Source organism: Xiphophorus maculatus, chromosome 11 (assembly GCF_002775205.1).
Source record: "Xiphophorus maculatus strain JP 163 A chromosome 11, X_maculatus-5.0-male, whole genome shotgun sequence".
NCBI lineage: Eukaryota > Metazoa > Chordata > Actinopteri > Cyprinodontiformes > Poeciliidae > Xiphophorus > Xiphophorus maculatus.
The window spans coordinates 5599469-5617127 of record NC_036453.1 but is presented as its reverse complement, the minus strand read 5'-3'; the positions used below and the strand labels follow the sequence as shown (position 1 = coordinate 5617127).

Sequence of the window (17659 nt, the reverse complement as noted above, 5' to 3'; positions counted from 1 at the left end):
AGGAAGTGCTTGGCTTTGACAATGCTCTCACCAGGAATGCAATGCAGCCCACCGCCAAAGGGGCGTGTCATTGCTCCGGGGTCGGAAGCCAAGTTTGGTCAACCCAGTTTTGGCCCATCCAGTGCCTTCAAGAGAGGTGGGAGGGGGGGTGCCCTCTTACTCCTGTTTTTTCAGAAAGAGGAGAGAAAAGGAGTGCATATGTGTGTTATTCCGAGCTAATTTCTGTAGATGCGGGCGTATGTTTGTGTGTGTTTTCTTTTAGAGGAGGATCTGAAAGGAATGCAATTGTGTCTTTACTCATGTCCACCCCTCCACCCACCCCTTTAGGCAGCCACCAGGCCTGTTGAAAACAGACACACACACCCACGCCCACACACACACAAACACCCCTTTCATACCCCCCCCAACCCCCCCCCACACACACACAGAGGTTGTGGCATAGAAGGAAGTATCAAACTACACTGGCTGAATACTTATCAAGACAGACGGGCAAAGCTGCCCATTAAGATTCCAAACTTTTCCTCCTTAGCTTCAGCTATAAGAAAATAATTCATTCACAGCAGAATAAAGTTGTCTTGAGAAGAATAAAATAATTGAAATATGTCTGTGCAGACCTCAAATGTCCAAATTTATTGTATTTAGACCTCTGGAACATTTTCACAATTTGGTGACTTTACAGCCATAAACTCACCCAACCTATTAGGATATTATGTTAAGCTGAAACCACCAAAAGTAAATTTAGGGCCTTCAGACGTAATTTAAAGATTAAACAAAATTCATATAGGTGTAATTTAAGTTCAGCGTAAATGCTCCTCCTCAGCCTGCCTTCTGCTCTCTCCCCTCATACCTGCTACCTGCTAATCAATTAGCCTGGTCGATTGTTCCAGCATTCACACTGCCAGTATTTATTCACTTCCATGTCATTTCTCTATGCTGGTTCCTCCTGTTAAATCCTGCTCCCTGGTCATCCTCATTGTGCTTTTGTTTGTTTCTGATGTTTTTGTTCTCCTCTGGCTCCCTGTGCTCCCATGGTTTTTGTCTTAGTTTATATTTTTTCATTAAATCTTCAGTTCTACTCGGGGAATTGAGTTGAGTTGAGTGAACATTCATTGGAAGGTAATAGCCAGGCTAATGAATACTGACTGACTAAAAAAATGGGTAACAAGCTTGTGATTTTACACTTTTGTCCAAAATTCAATACTCAGTTATATATATATATATATATATCAAATAACATTTTTGCAAAATATATGCTTCAGTGAATTTAAAACCATATGGGAATCTGCTTTGTTGGGGGTTGTCTAAAATTCAATTGAAAATGTTGTCAGATGAGTTAAATTTGTTTTCCTATTTGTGTGCTGCCCTTTCTGTTGACAATCTTGAAACTGAAATAAGACCCTCCCTGTGGGTATGGGGTTTATACCACTGTAATATAATGGAAGAAGGCTTGAAACAGGATGCAGCAAAGAGGCCGCTGTGGTGGAGGCCTTGGTGTGTTTCAGATTGGCAGCGCCTGGTGATAACAGGCTGTGGCCTGGTTGGCCTCTCCGAAGGGAAGTGATGCAAGACACTAGCTCTTTGTTTGGTGGCATTACTTGGTCCCATGCCAGTGGCCCCACTGAATGAAATGAAGCGGTTGGCTTGTTTGCTGGCTGGGTGAGTGGTTTCATGGTGGACAGGCTGACTGCCCTGTTGACTTGCTGGAAGGCAAACAACTGTGGTCCTTAAACTTCTGACTAATCTGTCCTTTCTTCTTCTTTTGCTTTCTTGGTCCTCAAAGTCCATGGGAAGTGTGTTGGGCCATGGTTTACTTGTCAAATTCAAGACAAAAAATTACAGTTGACACCAGTTATTTAAATACATTACCTAGAACAAATTATATCTTTCATTATATCTTTTAGTCTACAAGTTTACATATATTTTATGCAATTTGGGAAAGAATAGCCTCGAAGATCATTCAAACTATTTTACATACATGGAGGAATATATGGGGATGTGTTTAAGGCACACTTCTAATTAAAAAAAATATAGAAAATATTGTCTAAAATATCATAAAGAAAATTCTTGACTAGACCTGAACTAGACCTTCAGAGGTCTAATTCATCCTTGGATACATTTTCTGGATGGCAGAGGAACAAAAGTCATTTTGATAACCTCTACCTACCCTTATGCTATGGAAGAAAGCTGGGTTCCAGTGATAAACATGTTTTTGTGATAAATCAAAAGCAGAAGAAATGGAAAAGACAAAAAGTTTAACGCTGGAAAGAATGGCAATATCCAAAATTGAACAGGCCCAGGCAGAAGGCACCACTTTAAAAGCAAGATAAAAAGTCAACTTACAGTTTTCAATTGCAAACGTAGTTTTTGGTAATGATGACCATAGTTACCATTCAAATAGTGAACTGTGGGTATGGTAATACTTTATTTGGGGGGTTGTTTTGCTGCAGAACTAGAGTTCAAGCTTGGTCATAAATGGGACTTCTAAATTGACAGTTACCCTGACTATGCCATCAAATTAGTGACAAAGTGACTTACGGACAACAAAGTTGATGTTTTGGAGTGACTTTTGTCAAACCTTGGTCTTAATCTCTCAAAAAGAGGGCTTAACGAGCGTGTGCAAGCAAGACCGCTTACAAACCTAACTCATTTACAACAGCCCAGTCCAGAGGAATGGGCCAATATTCCAGCAAGCTACTTTGAGAAGCTTGTTTGGAAACATAAACCCAAGCTCTACATTTTAAATTGCGACTCTATAAAATACTAAAATAATTTATGTAAAGATCTGAAGTTGACAAAAGTTAACCTTTTTAAAGCCTCCTTTATTGTTCTGGCATTTATGAAGAGAAATACAATTTTGATCATCTTAAACACAAAACAGGGAAAATTTAATCAAATTTAACTTTCAGTTTTGATTGAAAAGGGCCATGTAGCTTTCTATATATTGTATGTTAACTGGATCCAACTGCATATCCAGTTGTATGAAAAAAAAGCATTTGCTCTGTGCATTTCAGGACAGATTCTCTCAAGATCCTGAACAGACTCATCCTTTTCATCCTGTCCCATGAACTCACTACACCAGAAACTTTTCAAGTGTTGAAATGTGTGTTGAAGCCATCCTGTCATACTTTGCTTCACTTTACTTTTGAATTCCTCAGTGGATAGGGAGGAGAAGGCTGAATGTTTGTATGGATTGTGTGTGCGTGTGCGCTCATGTGTGCGTGATAGGAAGCGACCTCATTATGGAGTCTAAATGTCAGTGGATCCATTTTCAGACAGCAATGCACTTGCTATTTGTGAGCCATGCGAGCATGCATCCTTGCAGATCGGTACAAGGTTTTATATGTGAACATTTGCCTGAATCAACCATAAAACATGTTAATGTTTAGTGGAAACATAAAACATTGGCTTAGAATAGGAAGCCTAACTGTAACTGTAACCCCAAATCACATCAGTTAAGTTGGACAAAATTAAAGTTAAAAAAAGTTACATTTTTACGTGGTTATAGGTTATTCTCACTGTTGTTGATTTACCTAAATCTAAACAATATTGGTACAGACTCTTTTAGCCTGGAGTTTATTGACTGTATTTTGCAGACCACAGAACTACTGAGCACAGGAAGAGAGACGGCAAAATGTGTGTCTTCAAACTGTATCTGGGGCTTGTCAGGGGTGCAAAGGGTTTGGCTTAAGTGCTATACCAGATGTGAAAATGACATTTTTGTTAACTGGTATCTCATAAAGAGAAACTGCAGGGGATTTAGTTGAGCATGTAAATGGAAGAGAGTTAAAAACTACAGTTTGCATTTCAAAACATCAAACATCGTCTCAAACAGGTTCAGAAACCAGCTAAGACGAACCATCAATTACAGCAGAGCACTTGCCTCACATCCTCCCAGTAGTAGATTACTGTTTGCTACTTTTATGCAAATTTGAGTTGAGTTGCCATATCAGGTGACACACACAGATCTGGGGAAATTTAATCTTACAAGTTCTGCCTGTTGTAAAACACAGCAGATAAGTAGACAAATGTGGGAGGGGTTGAGTCTGATTGTTTCACCTGGATGTTGCTTTATAGCAGTCCAGCTTTTGTTTTCAGTGGGACTGAAACATTGTAAAAAAAAAAAAAGAAAAGTAAAAAATGGCTCAGCAATTAAATAAATAACTACAGAAACAAACAGGTAAGTTATCTGTGAGTAAGCATGTGTGATAAGTTAGTAAAAGGATAAATAAGTAAAGAAACAAGTAGGTAAGTAAATACGTAAAGAAGCCAATCAAACAAATAGCTAAGAAAATAACTAAAGGAATAAATAGAAGAATCATGGGTAAGCAAGAAACTAAGAAAATAGGTAAACAAATTGACATGCAAAGGTAATTATTTAAAGAAACAAGCAAGCAAGTACATATGAAAGTAGACTAGATGATAAACTGGTAAGAACATTTAGCTACAGTTCAGCTCTGACTTGTTAATTATAGAACTTTTTTCTAACAGATGATTATTTTGATGTCAAATGTAAGTAAATCAGTGTAATAGCCTTTGTCTCGACAAAAGTTAATGATTGCACATTGCACATTCTGTTACACAGAAACATGTTTGTGTGTGACAGAAGCTACTGTGTTGCAGCAAATGTAGCAAATGTGATCAACATGTAAGAAAAAAAATTTAAAGCTTTCAGTGATCTTGTGCTATCCTCTGATTTCCAAAGTGTGCAAATGATTATGTGCATCCACACTTTCCTACTGAGGCAGGACTGGTTCCTCTGTAAATCCAGTCTGCCACAATGGCAGCTGATAATAAATGGTTTCTGCTCCACCTGCCTGTGCTGAAGCTTCCTGTGTTGATGATATGTATGATGCTTGTTAGGGTGGAGATGACAATGTAGGTGTGGAGGAAGTCAAATGCAGGTGTTTGTGGTTGTGTGTGTGTGTGTTGTGTGTGTGTGTGTCAGCCCAGGTGGTGCTGACAGACCGGCAGGTAAACAGGCAGGTTGGTCTCTGATCTCACCTGTTGGAGCAGACACCGCAGCGCCTGCAGGGCTTTCGCAGCGGAAAGATGTTCTTTATATGATTCTGAAAGGCAACCTTCTATTCTCTTTTCTTCTTGTTCATTTGTTCCATTCTCCTCTCCAAGGCTCATTCGGGTAAACACCCAGAAAATACACAAAGTACAGAATCCAACAGTTGGGAGTTGGAAGAAAGAGTGGATGAGAGTAGGAGGAGAAACGCCCCCAAGGCAGCAGCAGTACAGGTGGGCTTGAGAAGGGCGGGGGGGTAGGAGGTGATGGCAGTGTGTGTTTGTGTGTGACAGGAAGGTTTTTGAGTGTATGCTGGCTTCATAAGGTGGTGCTTTGGGGGGAGAGGAATGTTACACATCCCAATTAGAACAGACCACCCCTATAAATTTTGAGGAAGTTATTCTAACCTGCAAGGCAAACACACACACGCACAGGAATAGCAGCTGTGGAGTTTAAATTCTGATATGAAGTGGCCAGGTGAGCAGCTCACGTCTCAGGTTACATAGTCCGGAGGAAGTCTGTGGATTATCTCCTGTTATGTAATGTTTTCTTTCTGTTTAAGGTTGCTCAGTTTATTTTGGCCTTTAGGGCCCTGTGAGTGTTTTATGGTGGGTGGCTTATTGAGCAACAGGAAGGGCAAGCTCAGGAAGGCAGTGTGATAATGCAAAGGAACTTAAGTCCTTAAAGGTTTTACAGCAAAATGATTAATGGAAAGAAAAGCCTTATTGGCAAAAGTTTTGTCTGTTCCTATTCTCAAATTAAACAGGTTTTAATGAAAGAGATAGCTTAGGATTTTTCGATTGAGGTTCTGTTAAAGGTTTATTAGCAGCTAATATCTTCAGTATAGATGATACTCTTGACCTCTTCTTTTCATTTGGCAAAAACAGCATTTCTTTATCACTTTCATGGAATGATAGATGAAAGGTTGTTAAACTAAAACAAATAGCTGGTCATTATTGAGTTAGTCAATTTTTTATTTCATTTGTGTTTCTGTTTATTGTTATTTGCACATTGGCCAGATCTCCAATGTGTTAGAGATTTTGAATCTCTGTCAGACCTTCTGGTTAATCTTCTGGCTACCCTGGAAAGCTACTGGGTAGTCTGTGAAGCTGTAGGCGAGTTCAACAATCTAATGGCTTATCTGCAAAACTAATGGCTGGTCCAAGAAGCCATTGGTTTGTCAGAGTAGCTTATGGCTAGTCTGATCTTCTAGTGGCTATTTTCAGAAGCTAAAAGCTAGTTTCAGATACTAATGGCTTGTAGTAAAAGCTAACAACTTGCTAATAATAGAAGCTAACGGCTAGTCTGAGAAGCTTAGCTGACAACACATCTGAGAAACTAACATTTAATCTGAAAAGCTAACAGCTAGTAAATGTCACTTTTGGCTAGTTATCAAGTCTTCTGACATTTTCATTTAACATGAATCCAGATCAGTTGGTCCAGAACATTGAGGCTAATCTAATAAGATAAATGCTAATCTGAGAAGCTATTGACTAGTTATTAAATGTCTCAATTTGTAAAATAAAAATTCAATAACTACTTTGAGATGATAACAGCTGGTCTAAGAAACTAACAACTAATCTGAGAAGCTCTTAGGTAGAAAATGGTCAAGACCAAAGGGAAACTTTGCCTTCTTAAAACAACTCTCTCAAAAATGTTATAGCAATCTGTGAAAATAGTATTTTACTAACCTTTAACGTTTGACATTTGCACTGTGGAAATTATGCAAATGTCACAGTGGAAATTGCTGAAAATTTGAAAGGAAATGGAAAAGATGTTGTTGCACCAACGATCATTCTGCCTGAAACAAGTGCCGAAAATGAAACATAAAGCATTTCTGGTTAGAGTGACTGCCAGAAAGTAAGGCAATGTATAAATAAATAAAAAATCTTCTATTGTAACATGTTTTGCTCTTTACAATTCCTTTACTTTTGACTGCAATCACTTTATCTGTTCTGGTCTCTATGTGTTTTACACAAAGCCTCCACCCTGCAGGTATCATAAAAATCACCTGCTTCTCTGTAATAAGCACTCAATATAAACATGGTGGTTTAAAGGTCCACAAAATAGGACATCTACAAACTGCCTTGATGTACTTGAAAGTTAATTTTGTTTAAGCTGCATATGTCAGGTTTGGTCTTTCTTTAGCTTCTAGAACTAGTTGGATTTATAACAATTGAATATGGCAAAAAAGTTCTGCAGGGTAAGTATGAATTTCTAATAAACTTTAAACAAAACTTTATTAAAGAAAATCCTGAACTACCTTTCTACTTATTCTTTATTTGTGTAGTACAAAAAAGCAACACAACAGCCAAGTATATTTAACAATATATATTTCCATTGTCAATGTACATTCCATTTCAACATAAGCTTTCTTCACAAACAAAAAGTTGGCATCTAAATAAATACTATATAAAATAGAACTTCAAAATAAATATATCTATAAAGGGAACCTTTTATATGAGAATTTTTTTCTTTTTGTAATATCTAAACAAACAAACCAACAAAAAAGCACAAATCTCATTTCTTAATCCCCAACAATGTCATTGGAAAGCTACAAAGGAATGGAGTAGCAACTGTATGATAGTTTTTCTTTTATGTGAAAAATATAAACCAGGTGACATTGGTGTGTAGAACTCAAAATAAACTACAGATTTAATTTCAATATAGTTGTTGGTGATTTTTTTTTTCACACCTTGAACAGGCCATTGAGCACATAATAGTAAAAAGATCTACAAAGAAAGGCAGCAATTGTTGAAAAGAAAGAGGTCCAACCGGTGATAAAGATCAACACAACTCCAGGTAAAAACAAAGGTGACAAGAGGGTAAAAAACATCAAGAAAGCAAGAGGGGTGAGAGTATCAGACGTGTGTGTCTCTTCTGTCTCTGTGGTATGATAAGTTTATGAACAGCAGCTGTGTTTGTCAATCAAGGCAGGCCAGGGGTGTTTGTTGGACTATTTCCCACGGAAGAAAGGAAGGAAGAAATGCATGAATGAAAAAAGGAGCAGGGAATGGGTTGATCAGGGTAGACTGTGTTCGCAGTGTGGATTCAATGAATCCAATGTCTTTAGGACTCGGAGAGAGAATTAGCTTAGCCTCTCGACTGCTAATGAGCCGTGGATAGCATAATCAGCAGGAGATTTTTTTTCTACTTCTTTATTATTGCCGGGCACACTTTTCTAAATCAAGTGCAAGTGGTATAAAGTCATTTTGTTTCTCGAAGCCTCCTTCTACTGCACTCATTTTCCTCAAAAACATCTTATTCTTACCCTCAAAATATATATCTAATATAGTCTCTATATAGTTTGTACTGAATTGTGGTTATAATGTACCATGCAATCTTCCGAGGACATTTAAAAGTCTCTTCTAAAGAACACAAATGTTGTGAAACTATTTACAGCAAATAACATTTCACCTTCATAGCTCTATTACTAAATATATAGTCAAAACATTTGTGATTTTTGCTGCCCCACCTCCCCCCAGGCACACATTCGCTCTCAGTTTTGGCACCTATCTCAGACTGAATTGCTAGGTTTTTTGAAATGTTGCCTCGTACATTCAATACCAAGAACCACATGTGGATTTTCCTGCTCCGCTATTTTTTTGAATGATATTAGCTTTGTGCAAAAAGCCAAATACAAGTATGAGCAAAGTTAGGTACCCTAGTGGAAGATAAGGGTCCAACTTGTGGGTTATGGAGCCACAAAGCAAATATGCCATGATGCCAAATGGAAACAACCACCTGTATTAAAGGGCAATTCACCTTTAACAACCTGCCACTGTTAACTATTTGGCAAAAGGGCGTCATAACAACTGTGGTCACTTAGACTGTGAAAACATGCTACTGTATAATAGCATCCTTTGGCAAATTCCTAAGAACATCATGCAATTCACAAAAATAGAATAGTAAAAGAGAGACTATTTCACACAATCAGCTATGCAGCATACTGATTTGACTTTCATGAAGACACAGATGTGCGTAGAGGTGGATGGGTGTATGTGTGTGTGGAGTAAATGTAGTGAAGGCCAAAGTAATACAAGATTGCTTAGGTGGTTAATACTGTGCTTTAGTACATCCTTTAAGAGGGGTCCTAAAAACAAGGTTGTGCAAGTGGCAGGTTTGATATTGACAAAGGCTGACTGGAAACAAACACAATAACTTTTTCTAATCCTTTTCTCTTCCCCTTTACCTTCAGCTTGACCCTCTTCACCTGCATCCCTCTCCTTTGGAAAAAAAAGTTCTATGGCCCATTTGCCTCTGACTTAGCTTGCGTGTTTTAAATTATTCACTATTGCCTCTTTCGCCTCTTAAATGTTTCTTTGCCGTTTTTGTGCAAAGAGGAAGCAGACCAGGCTCTTGTAGGCAGTTTTAAAATTCAACATGCAGTAGGCCAAGTTCAAGAGGAGATTATTGTATAACAATCCCTGAGAAGGTTGGTTGTTTTTTTTCCTTTTAAATCTTTTTTTTTTTTTTTTTACATGTTTCTCTACCACAAATCCACTTCTAGCACGGTGGTTAACCATTAGACTAGAGCATGCAGATCGTGACATGCATTACATCTGAGGTGGAGCAGTGAACAGCATTCAAAATATTTCAGAAGGTCTAAGCTTTACCAGCCATAAAATGAATAAAAAAACAACTGTAAATTGATTCTCACTTGTAGCACACGAAAAGTTGAAAGAAATATGGAAAATTACTGTTATATTAGGTCTAAAAATGGTTGTTTTCACAGATCCCCCTGTTCAAATAACAATCTAGAGATAAATGTTACCAAGCTAGCCTCATTTAGCATAACTGCAAAATTAAAAGATGGTGAAAATCACTTTTGAGAGGAAGTTGTCTCTTGTAATGGCCCATCATAAAAGCCACAGTATTCAACAGTTAACCACTTGCTTTCCTGATTGACACTGGGCTGTGCTTTTCTAGATGGCTGGGGTTGAATACCTTTTGAAATCTTAAGATCAGAAACCAGTTTCTGTTTACTTGGCATTACAAAAAATAGCTGGAAAATATTGAGCAGCAGAGAGGTACGACTTTGTGCCTTCAGCCATTTTCTTTAAAACCCAGACACAAGACCACACAATCTGGTCTCTTCTTATCGTCACCGTTATAGAACATGAAAACAAATCTCTCACCAAACATGTTAGCTGTTCCACTTTTAAATGGCCCATTTTAATCATCCATGCTATCAAACATAGGTTAAGAAACCGTTTAAGTACCATTGTTTTAATAGTCATGTTCCAGCAGATAAATATGATGGTTTAATGGGGTTGTTTTGCCTTGTCCAGTCCATATTAACCAAACAAGTGGGGTCCTGTCCATTTTCTTGCAAGGCCACGGCCAGCTAGTTGAGTCCACTATCATGACCCCTGCTGCTGCTTTTCTGCCCCAACGTTAGATTCCACCCCTCCATTTTTACTGACAGGGATGCTCATGCCAGCCTGCGAGTTCTTGCAGCGACAGCCAGGCCTGCTAATATTGTCATAACACTTCTGTCCCAGCTTGGCCAGTCCCGTAGCTGGTAGGTAGCAGATTAGGCATGGCAAGACGACAGAGAGGGCGGCCATAAAAGACCAGCGTGCACAGCAGTTGGCTTGTGAACATGAGCAGGGCTTGTCGGCACAGGAGCCCTCGTCATCCTCGTCCTCGGTGCAGTGGTAGAAGATCCCTTTGACTAGGCACATGCAGGTGGCTGTGTCTACCAGGCTCTGAGCCGAGCACAGGCACTCCTGGTTGCAGACCCAACAGGAGGGTAAGGCTCGGGGGAGAGTGCACTCAGTGCATCGACACTTCCCACAGTGCTCGCAGACAAACAGGTGCTTCTTTTCGGTTGGAGAGGAAGGGATAAGCACCAGTCCTTGTTGAACCCCAGTGGAGCACATGCCTCCAGCAGGAACCTTTGCAGACTTGAGGTCAAGTGATTTTGAGGAAGAGGAGCAAGAGGAAGCAGATGAAGAGGAGGTCAGGACTTTAGATTCAGAGGAAGAGAAACAACCAGGAGTTCGGGTTGTGACGGTGTTGATGGGGCCCTGGTGATGGTTTGAATTTGGGTGGTGATCCACCGTTGGCGTCGGTGCTGCATGGTCCAACAGCCGCTGATCGGAAGAGGTACTGCTGCTGCTGCTAATAGAACTGGGCCTGCCACTGAAGGAAATCCAGGGGTGGGTGGTGGTGTCCGGGTGAGGGTGAGGCTCACACCGGCCGTGCTGATGGAGCTGATGTTGGTGATTGTGGTGATGATTATGGTTGGCCCCAAGGAAGGCCTCCTGATTCTGACCAAGCCAGGTGATTCTTCGGTTTGCAGACTTCTGGCTCACAGGCTGCTGAGCCACAACAGCTGGACTGTCGATGTAGTCATTCTCCACATGTGATGACTTTATCTGGTCAATGGGGTAAATGGTGAGAGGATGCTGAAGACGACCATAGGGCACTCGACTGTCCAGCAAAGGCTGAGAGATAAGGGAAGAAGACACTCCGGGAATGTGGTGGGGAACCCTGGACTCCATGTGTCGGCTGGTGCCTTGCACGTCTTCACATTAAAGCAGCATTTAGTGATACTGCAAAAACAGATACAAGATATTCTGTTAAAACAAGCAACAAGGGCTTCCATGATGCTATTTATTCACACTGAAACTTATAAGGAGTAGGTTCTAAGTATTTTATACAAGAGGTGACGTAATGTCTCAAATCTACAAAGACAACAGTTGACAAAAGTTGGATTGATGACTGTTATGCTCTTCAATGCAACCTCCCATAGGGTTGCTGAAAATTAAATATGTTATTGCTTTATGCAGGAAAAAATTTATCAAAGTACTGAAGTAAAGTTTTTTTTACCTTTGTGCAACTTCTTTACACTCAATATTGGTGTCTGATCAGGATGCTATGTCAAAGTGAATCAGTAGCTTCTAATTCACCCCCCAGGTTTCATGTATACAAGACATTTGTCATACAAGTTGCAATTTGTTTACTTCAAATGGAACAACTGCAGCTAGAAATATTCTTAAGGTTTTGTTATATAACATTTTCTGGTTGTTAAGCTTGCAGCCTATGGTGATTTTTAAATGGATACCCAAAGGACGTTTAGTCTGAACCCCATGTCTTCTAACTTTGACATTAGCACAATAGAAGTTGGACTCTCGTCCTCTCTCTTACAAAAAAAGCAGAGAGCGCCACAGAGCAGGACTTGCATGCAAAAGACTCAAAGATGCAAAACAAGGTAGGGAGGAGAAGAAATTAGAAACTTGCCAGAGAAGCAGAACTGAAGGCAAGAATTTAGGTCATGTAGACCCGCTTATCAATAACTCCTTCAGCTTTCATAATGTAGTGATGTAATTCCTTAGCACACTTTACAACCACAAATCCGAATCAGAGAAAATGATCAGTCTCGGAATTTGTGAATGGGGCTGATTTTATGAACCAGCAGGTGTTTTTATGAATGGGACCTGCTGCGCTGCAGGCAGCGTAAGAGCGATGAATCAGTGCGCTCCATTTATGCTCAGTGAAATCAGCTGCATCCATTTCCTCCATGAGTGCTCCACGTCAGGTAGACCCCCACTGATAACTGATGGACGTAGAAATGGAGCAAGAGCAAGAACGATTTGCACTAACCTACATCTCTGCTGCCTGCTATTATGTCAGCCATATAGTTGGCACACTGATCTGCTGTTTTTATCAGAAAATGTGTCTTTGCTTCACACTGTTATGCTCCTGTAGCTGTACCCCCCGATCATGTTATTCGCCTCCCTCTAAAGGGTCTGAAAAAAAGTCTGGCTTGTTGTGAAACCTGTTGCGACATTGCTGGCAAAGGCGCGAGCGATGGTGATAGTCAAAAATCTAGACCATTATGAGCTCCAAGCCGGAACTATGTGTGTGCAAGTGCGTACGTGTTGGTGAATGTGTGTGTGTGTGCGTGTGGGGGTGCGCGCGCGCGTTGCTCCCTTGGAAATGTGAATGGACTGAGTCATAAAACCGGAGGCGGCCGTTCCGTGTACTCAAATAGCGTGCTTATTGCTTATAAGTACTCGGCGTTTTCAATCTTATTTTGCAACTAACTTAAAAATTACAAAGGTTTTAAAGAAAGCTGATCACTGTGTTCCACAATCGCACATAGCAACAAATGCGGACGTTGCAATTCCAAATTCTTAATAAAGTAATATAATACACAATAATAACAAATGTATTATCAGACGCGTAACGTGAAGCGAAGGTGAAAAGGGTGATTGGAAAAGGACTTAAGCGACGTGGTGCTCTCTGCAGAGCGAGAAGGACAGACGCGACTTAACACGGAGCCTCATTTTTAAACACAGGGAGCGAAAATTTAGCAAATTTAAAAGACGTCATAATCGTGATAGATGCAGAAGTGCACATCTGCACAGTGTTCGCTTCCCTCTCTCTCCTTCGCCTTAATCTCGCGTTTGCTCCTAAAACCGGTGGTTAAATATTGACTTAAATACGCAAACAGGCTCTGAGTCAGTTTCTTTAAAAAAAAAAGAAAAAAGGAAAAAAGGACGTTACTCAGGAGAACCATGTCGCGCCTTTACAAGATCCGACGGACTGAGGTGGCTAAGTTAGAGCAGTGGATCTGAAACAAGTCAGGCTTTGCTGTCGCTGGATCACGACTTCTAAACATGTAACACAGAGAAAACATCACTTACCGTTGGTATCAGGACGCAATTCTCATCTCTTCGTTACGCTCGACGTCTGCGCGTAGGTCTCTCTATAGTCCACTCGGAGATTGATGGCGGGTGGTGCGTTAAGTATTTCCAAAGACGTTAACTCCAAAAGGAAAGGCGAGCGGCTCTTTCAGCGCTTTTCCCTCTGCTGGCTTGGTGCATTAAAAAGGCGACTGCGATCGAGGACGCAGAGCTGTGGATATGATGTTGCAACCACCGAGGGGGAGGGAAGTGAGTTTTTATGAATGGGAGGGTAGAGGAGAGGAAAAAGGGGGACGGCGCTGTGCAGATGCCTCCGTTTTTTCATTTATTTTTTCTGAATGGGAGGGAAGAACGAGTCGGGGAGGGCTTGAAATGCGGAGGTTACATTTTTATGAATGGGGAGGACACCGAATTGCACTGCGCACGCGCGAAGCCCGGATTTTTATGAATGGGAAGAAATGGCGAATCAGGCGTGTGCGTTTGTGCGTGGGGAAAAAAAGAGGGGTGGGGGCTTTTTTTGGTGACAAGGACAATGTCATTCCTGATTTACATATAGGTTCGACTTTCAAATTAATCATCATGCTTTAAAAAACGTCAAATAGAGATGAATTCAATAATATTTATTTCCAGCGGGTAATTGTAATTGTAAGTAGACGAGTGGCCAAAAATATGTTTTTCCAAGTATTTATCTGAATCAGTAGAAGTCGGTTTTAAGTAAAAACAGGACATCTGAAGGTGGTTGTTCAATTTTAAGACACATTTTATTGACAAGTATGTGAAGATGCCAGAGGCCACACGGCTAAACTGGATTAGCCCGAATAATAGCCGCTCCCCTCATGGGTTCCTGTTCTATCTAAAGCCATTTATTGCGAGCAAGGACGTGTCCTTCCTTCCTCTGCAACAATGTGAGGTATGACTATACAGCTTCCACTGTAGTGTAAGAAAAACAGGCGGTGGTGAGGAGAGTGTGTGCGTGCACGCGTCGGCGTGTGTGTGTGTGTGTGAAAAGCAAACCAGCATGAGGGCAGGCAGGATTCACAAAAGGACAGGATGTTGTTGATTTGTACCGAAACCACACGGAGGAAATGAGTGTGAATTTCCTTTCTCTCTGTGACATAATGTGTGTCTGTGTGCGGGGGTGGGCGTGAGTGTGTGTGTCCCTAGCCCCCTTCTCGCCCCCCTCTCCCACTCAGCTTGGGGCTTTTAACCAGTCAAAGGTTAACAGTTGCCCCATTATCCGTTTGCACGCATCGTCATGGCAGCCACCACACCGCCAAATTGGGATTATTGTTTTTGAACAAAGCCGGAGTGAAGATAAGGGAAGAAAAAAAAAGGAAGGAATGAAAATTATTCTAGTTTCAGACTGGATGGAATGGTAAATGAAAGTAAATTTCAAAGTGGAGGATGAAGTGGAAGCTCTCCTTCAACCCGACAGAGCAGATCTCCTCCACACAGTTCCACCAGAATATACTATATACAGTATATATATATATATATATATATATATATATATATATGTGTGTGTGTGTTTCCTGTATAAACCAATGTGGTGAAGTAGGAGAAAAATTATTCTTGGTTTTCATTTTTTAAGAAAAATCTGAAAAGAGCTGCATTCAAACAAACTATTCCTGATGGAGAAGTTTGTAGAAAAGTTTCACTGCAGTGTTCTGGGTTATGCCTTTATGCTGACTTTGTACACTTCAGACTGTATGTTCACCGACACCTCCACCCAAGACTCAAAGCCTAACAGGTTTTCTTCCACCCTGGAAAATAAAAACAGCCTTAAAGCACAATGCTGCCACTGCCATGTTTCATAGTGTGAACGTTTCAGAAAATCTAAATAAAACAACATTTGTAATTCTAAGAGGGGAACGCATTCCAAGGGTGTAAATATGAGCTGCACAACCTGCTATTTTTCTTTTCTTTTTTACAGTTATTAGAGTGACTAATATTTTGAATAACATGTCATGGTTATTCAATTGAATTGTCGGCGGCTGAGTGTGCAAGCCATCATTGTCTTAATTTTTTGTGATAATGTTAGTACAGCTTCAAAAGTTGCTACATATGACCAAAGGAAATTATTTGTTTGAATCAGTTGACTGAAAATATGTAGTTAGAGATGCAAAACACAACAAATGACTGCATAGCTTCAAAAACAATTCAAGAAAATAAAACCAAACAGGAAGCACTGTGGGAAAATAAAAGGCCATTCTACATGTTTTCTTTATGCTTTATGAAAATGTGGCTTACAATCTGAGGTAATACTGTGAACCATGGTAAGCCTACTTTACACACAATTACTTTGGAAAACAGCTGAATCTGGGACTGAACTGCTAATAGAAAAATGTTCAATCACCAACAACAAAAACTATTTAGAAGATGCACTGTACGAAAACAAACTGCCGTATAAATCCCCCCCCCACCCCAGGCCCTTGGACCCCTGTCTATCATCCTTTTGCATTTCTGTCTCCATTTTTGTTTCTGTCTCCTGACACACAGATGTGCAGAGATGCACAAAGATGTACTGTGGATATGTTCAGATTTTCTTTTGCAGCTGTGTGGCTCTCAGGCACGGCCAAAATGAAGTGCTTGTTGGATTGTAGATTTCTCAGCGGTGTGATTATCTGTGTAGACACGCACAGAAGGGAAGGTCCAGCTCTCTCTCCCTCTCTCTGGAGTCCTTCCTCCCAGCCTCACCCGCAGCCACATCTGCTGGCTACTGCTGTGAGGCTCCGATTGTAACGGACAGCCCCATCTGGCTCCGAAACAGATTGATGAATCTACCAATAAATTGCATTTCTCTCATCAAAGTAAATGTGACAAAATTATTTTTCATATTTGAACATAAAAATATTTCTTTCTTTCTTGGTTTTTTAGAAAATGCCTATTCTACAAACGTCTCACACTAACTGTAAACAGCTAGATACTAGATAGTAGTTTTGGTGTCTGGGCTTGTCCATCTTTTATTTTTTTTGATTGTTTCAAACAGCTAAAAGCCCAAGAAAGGCTGATAACGGTTCAGTCTGTGAGTTTATTCATGTGTGAGCACAGGGTGAAAATGTAAATGACAGTGACAGCTTATCAAAAGCTTCCTTTTGCAGGTAAGCCCATCATTTATCCTCCTCCCTTGATGCTTCACAATACACATTTCTCACCAATTAACATGTGTGTAGGACACTTGCAGTGCCTGATCTTGTTTTTCTTTTTAATTTAGAGCTGTTAAAATGCATCTCACAGCAGGTCAGCGAGCCTGTGTGCTTCCTGTCTTACTGCGAAAATAACATTTCAAGAAAAAATCAAGTCACAACTGTAACACAAAACCTAGATTACTGTAAAACTATGAGGCAGAAAAACACCACAGAATGTACAGTAAGGTATTTTGGTATTTTGGTACAGTAGACTCACGATCAGGTTAAAATGCCAGCAGATTTGTAAACAAAGATAAACCTAAATTGAATAAATGCCATTGTTTGAGTGATGTCTACCTTGTTTTAGAACTGTTCAAGAGCCTGGTGTTGAGCACTTTTTAACATCTTTTAACATCTGTGACCGGAAAGAAGCTCAGAGAGATGGTGGGCAGGGTGTGAGGAGTCTGAGAGATGTTTTCTGTTTTCTGAAGGAAGTGAATTTGTGGAACAATTTTGAGAAATTTTTAAAAAGTTAGACGCAAGTTGCATAATGTTAGTTAAAATAATGGATGTACTAAATATTATAATTGCAAAAAGTGTATGTATAGTCACAAAAGTCATAAAAAATTAATAACATAAATTAATAAATAAAAGCATTATATTGGGGAAAAATAGTATTTGATCCACTTTTGATGCAGCTGGGTGGATATATTATAATAAACACTAAATCAGCTGCATCCATCATCAACGTCACAACCAGTGATAACAAAATGAACAAATAAAATTACAGTATAACTTCCAAGAGGATAAAAAAGACTATACTGAGATGCAGAACTTGACCATGATGCCCGGTAGCTCCACTC

At 40.0% G+C, this 17659-nt stretch overlaps 1 protein-coding gene across 1 annotated transcript; it reads right to left on the bottom strand.

Annotated features, from left to right (window-relative positions):
* Positions 1-7327: 7327 nt before the first annotated feature.
* spry4 (sprouty RTK signaling antagonist 4) lies at positions 7328-13922 on the bottom strand. The gene is made up of 2 exons (XM_005805445.3): positions 13669-13922; positions 7328-11571 (listed from the first exon to the last, which is right to left on the bottom strand). The coding sequence occupies exon 2, from the start codon at positions 11518-11520 to the stop codon at positions 10375-10377; it is 1146 nt and encodes a 381-aa protein (XP_005805502.1). The 5' UTR covers positions 11521-11571; positions 13669-13922; the 3' UTR covers positions 7328-10374.
* Between the last annotated feature and the right edge of the window lie 3737 nt (positions 13923-17659).